The sequence below is a fragment of the Penaeus japonicus genome, unplaced genomic scaffold (assembly GCF_977035675.1).
Source record: "Penaeus japonicus unplaced genomic scaffold, GWHDUDI00000001_assembly GWHDUDI00000036, whole genome shotgun sequence".
NCBI classification, from domain to species: Eukaryota; Metazoa; Arthropoda; class Malacostraca; order Decapoda; family Penaeidae; genus Penaeus; species Penaeus japonicus.
In genome coordinates, this window is record NW_028234438.1 from 14,120,039 (window position 1) to 14,122,538 (window position 2,500).

At 38.2% G+C, this 2,500-nt stretch overlaps 1 protein-coding gene across 14 annotated transcripts in view; it reads left to right on the top strand.

Moving 5' to 3' along the window:
* The window catches only part of LOC122249949 (uncharacterized), a 116,248-nt gene that overhangs the window by 102,593 nt on the left and 11,155 nt on the right, over positions 1 to 2,500 (top strand). For 13 of the 14 annotated variants that reach the window (XR_015190591.1, XR_015190592.1, XM_086531676.1 and 10 more), the window contains 2 exons: positions 1 to 100; positions 492 to 627. The exon at positions 1 to 100 is cut by the window's left edge and continues 71 nt beyond it. Coding sequence is in view for 12 of the 14 variants with exons in the window: in XM_086531676.1 (XP_086387802.1) it covers positions 1 to 100; positions 492 to 627 (236 nt within the window). In the remaining 2 variants the exon portion in view is untranslated. Of the gene's footprint in view, positions 101 to 491; positions 628 to 1,293 lie in introns of all 14 variants that reach the window. The other variant, XM_086531678.1, reaches the window with a different exon arrangement.

Genomic DNA, 2,500 nt, shown 5'->3' on the forward strand with positions numbered 1-2,500 from the left:
CGGAGAACTACGAGGCTTTACTACACCTGGCAGAGAGGCTGGGTGAGGCCAAACCTAGAGGCCTTTTGAAAACAGTGATTGACCAACTCCCGTCCTATAGGTAGGTGTATGGTTTGTGTGTTAGATAAAGTAGAGGCTATCATCTATTTCTCATTGGTCTAATTTCAGTTTTGATATTACTTGTTTTTCAGGTATGAGGCTTTTTGAGAGTTATTTTCTTTTTCATATTCTATTTTTTTCTTGTCTTATATAAAAATAATTTTATTTTTATGAAAAAAAAAATTGATACTTTGTTTTGACTTTTGATGTGTTTAGCATAGATAACAGAAGATTTTGTAAGACTCAAATTTTTCATTATAGATTTTTTTTTTTTTTTTGTACTAAAAGGAACTTTATTTCTCCCCTTTCTCTTCCACCAACCAAAAGAAAAAGAAAAAAAGAACATAGAACGTACTTTCTGCAAGACTGAAATGAATTCACATAATTTCCAGGTATACAGGGGAGAAGTCTGACACTAAACAAACCACATGTGTGATTTGCATGTGTGACTTCGAGCTTCGGCAGATGTTACGAGTATTACCGTGTCTCCATGAGTTCCACACCAAATGCGTCGACAAGTGGCTCAAGGTAAGTCGCTCCGTCACTGCCTTGTTTTGGTTATGCACAAGGGGGTCTTGGTTGTCTTGGGTTCTGTACTTGGCTAGATGATTTGGGTTGGTGAAAATATCCACTTTATATAGAGTAACAATGTTCCGGAACCTTATGTCTCCTAAGTAGAGCTTGTGTCATCTAAACACCAAGATCCCTGTTTTATTTATTTATTTTTATTTTTATTTTTATTATTATTTTTTTTATGGGCACCACAAAAATCAGTTGCATGATTTTTAAAGCTTTACATTGGGTACAACTTACTGAAAATGGGATTTGCTATTAATGTCTTACAGAGTAGAATATTTATTTTTGATCGTTTATTCCTTTCTCTCACCTTATGACCACTCTATATGTCTTCCTACTACCATATTATGTCCGGTCAGCAGGCTTTAATAGAACATGTGTAGAGCAGTGTACAATATTTTCATGTATTTTAACATATTCCTTTATTACTGTAAGGTGATTATTCTCAAGATGATTGTGTGTGCTCGCTTAGACATCAGATAATAGATTTATGATTCTGGGACAATCAGGTAGCAAGCATGGGTTTTTCACAGTGCAATTTTCCCAGTGTATTGACCACGTTGTATCGTATACTAGCCCTCACCCACTAACAGTATTGCTTCTCTTATTTCTTATTAGAGGCGAAAGTGTGCATGAAGCTGCTGTGACATACCAGTACCGTTGCCATATTGTCCTCTAAGCCAAGTGGACTCCCTCATCTCAGTGGCAGATATCACATTGTCTCCTCTCCCTCCAGCTGCTCTCCATCACAGTTCATCACCCGAATGTTCTCAGCTCAGACCAGTCTCACTCTTGATTCAAAGCCGAGTCTATATAACCTTGTATATAGACGTGCTCTAATGACCATGAAAAGCCTGATTCTCTGATATGAACAGATTATCCCCCTCCCCCTTTTAAATGGTAGAATATTTTGGACGAGTCGCAATTTCCCCCCTCCCCCAATACATATATATGTTTTTTATATATATGTATACTTGTGAATGAGTCCTCTTTCAATATTGATGATGAAGGCTAAGATTTGGGCAGTGACTGGCTGGGGCTTACACAAACATGATAACAAAGTCAATGTTTCTCAGTTGCAAGTCAGTAGGCCATAGCATATTTGCATGCTTTCAAAAATGATGATGGATTTTCAAGACTTTGAGGTCATTAATGTGCAGTAACGATCCTTTGCCCCCCCAGTGAAAATCTGAGACACGTAGAATTTAGCTATCAGAATGGCGTCGGCCTCAGCCATTCACTCCCCACATCAAAGCCCAGTTTATTCTCATGGTACGGTCTTTGCAATCACTGTGGACGAGTTTGGCCGATGGTGTCACAGATTTCAGCTCTCGCGATGGGATTCAATGGGAACTTGTGATGAACAGGTTGTGTTTTATCGCCTCATATGTGACTGTGGCCTGGGCCTCGTCTCATGGAGTGAGACGTAGTTAACACTGCCTATATATATCATCTTTATGTAGTGTATATACATCTGATAGGCTCATAGTAACGGTGTGGTGTGATCAGCCATTGATGTCAGTCCAGTGGCATTTCAGTAAGGTTCATTTTCATCTGCGTAACCCCCAGAATATGGACCATATTGAAAAGCCACCTAATGATCAGGTGACTGATCATATCACGCATTGTGATGATTGAGAATCCAGGAAGAAAAGCTGATCTGGTGCCTCCTTATAATTAATTTTTGATTCATGTTCCAGAAATGTTTTCTATTTTTTTCACTGAGGTTGCTAAGGCTCTCTCGAATGCATAGCAAAGAAGAACATTTGTCTTTGATTATGTTGACTGGTTGAATATAATACTTATGATATACTTTTTTTTTTTC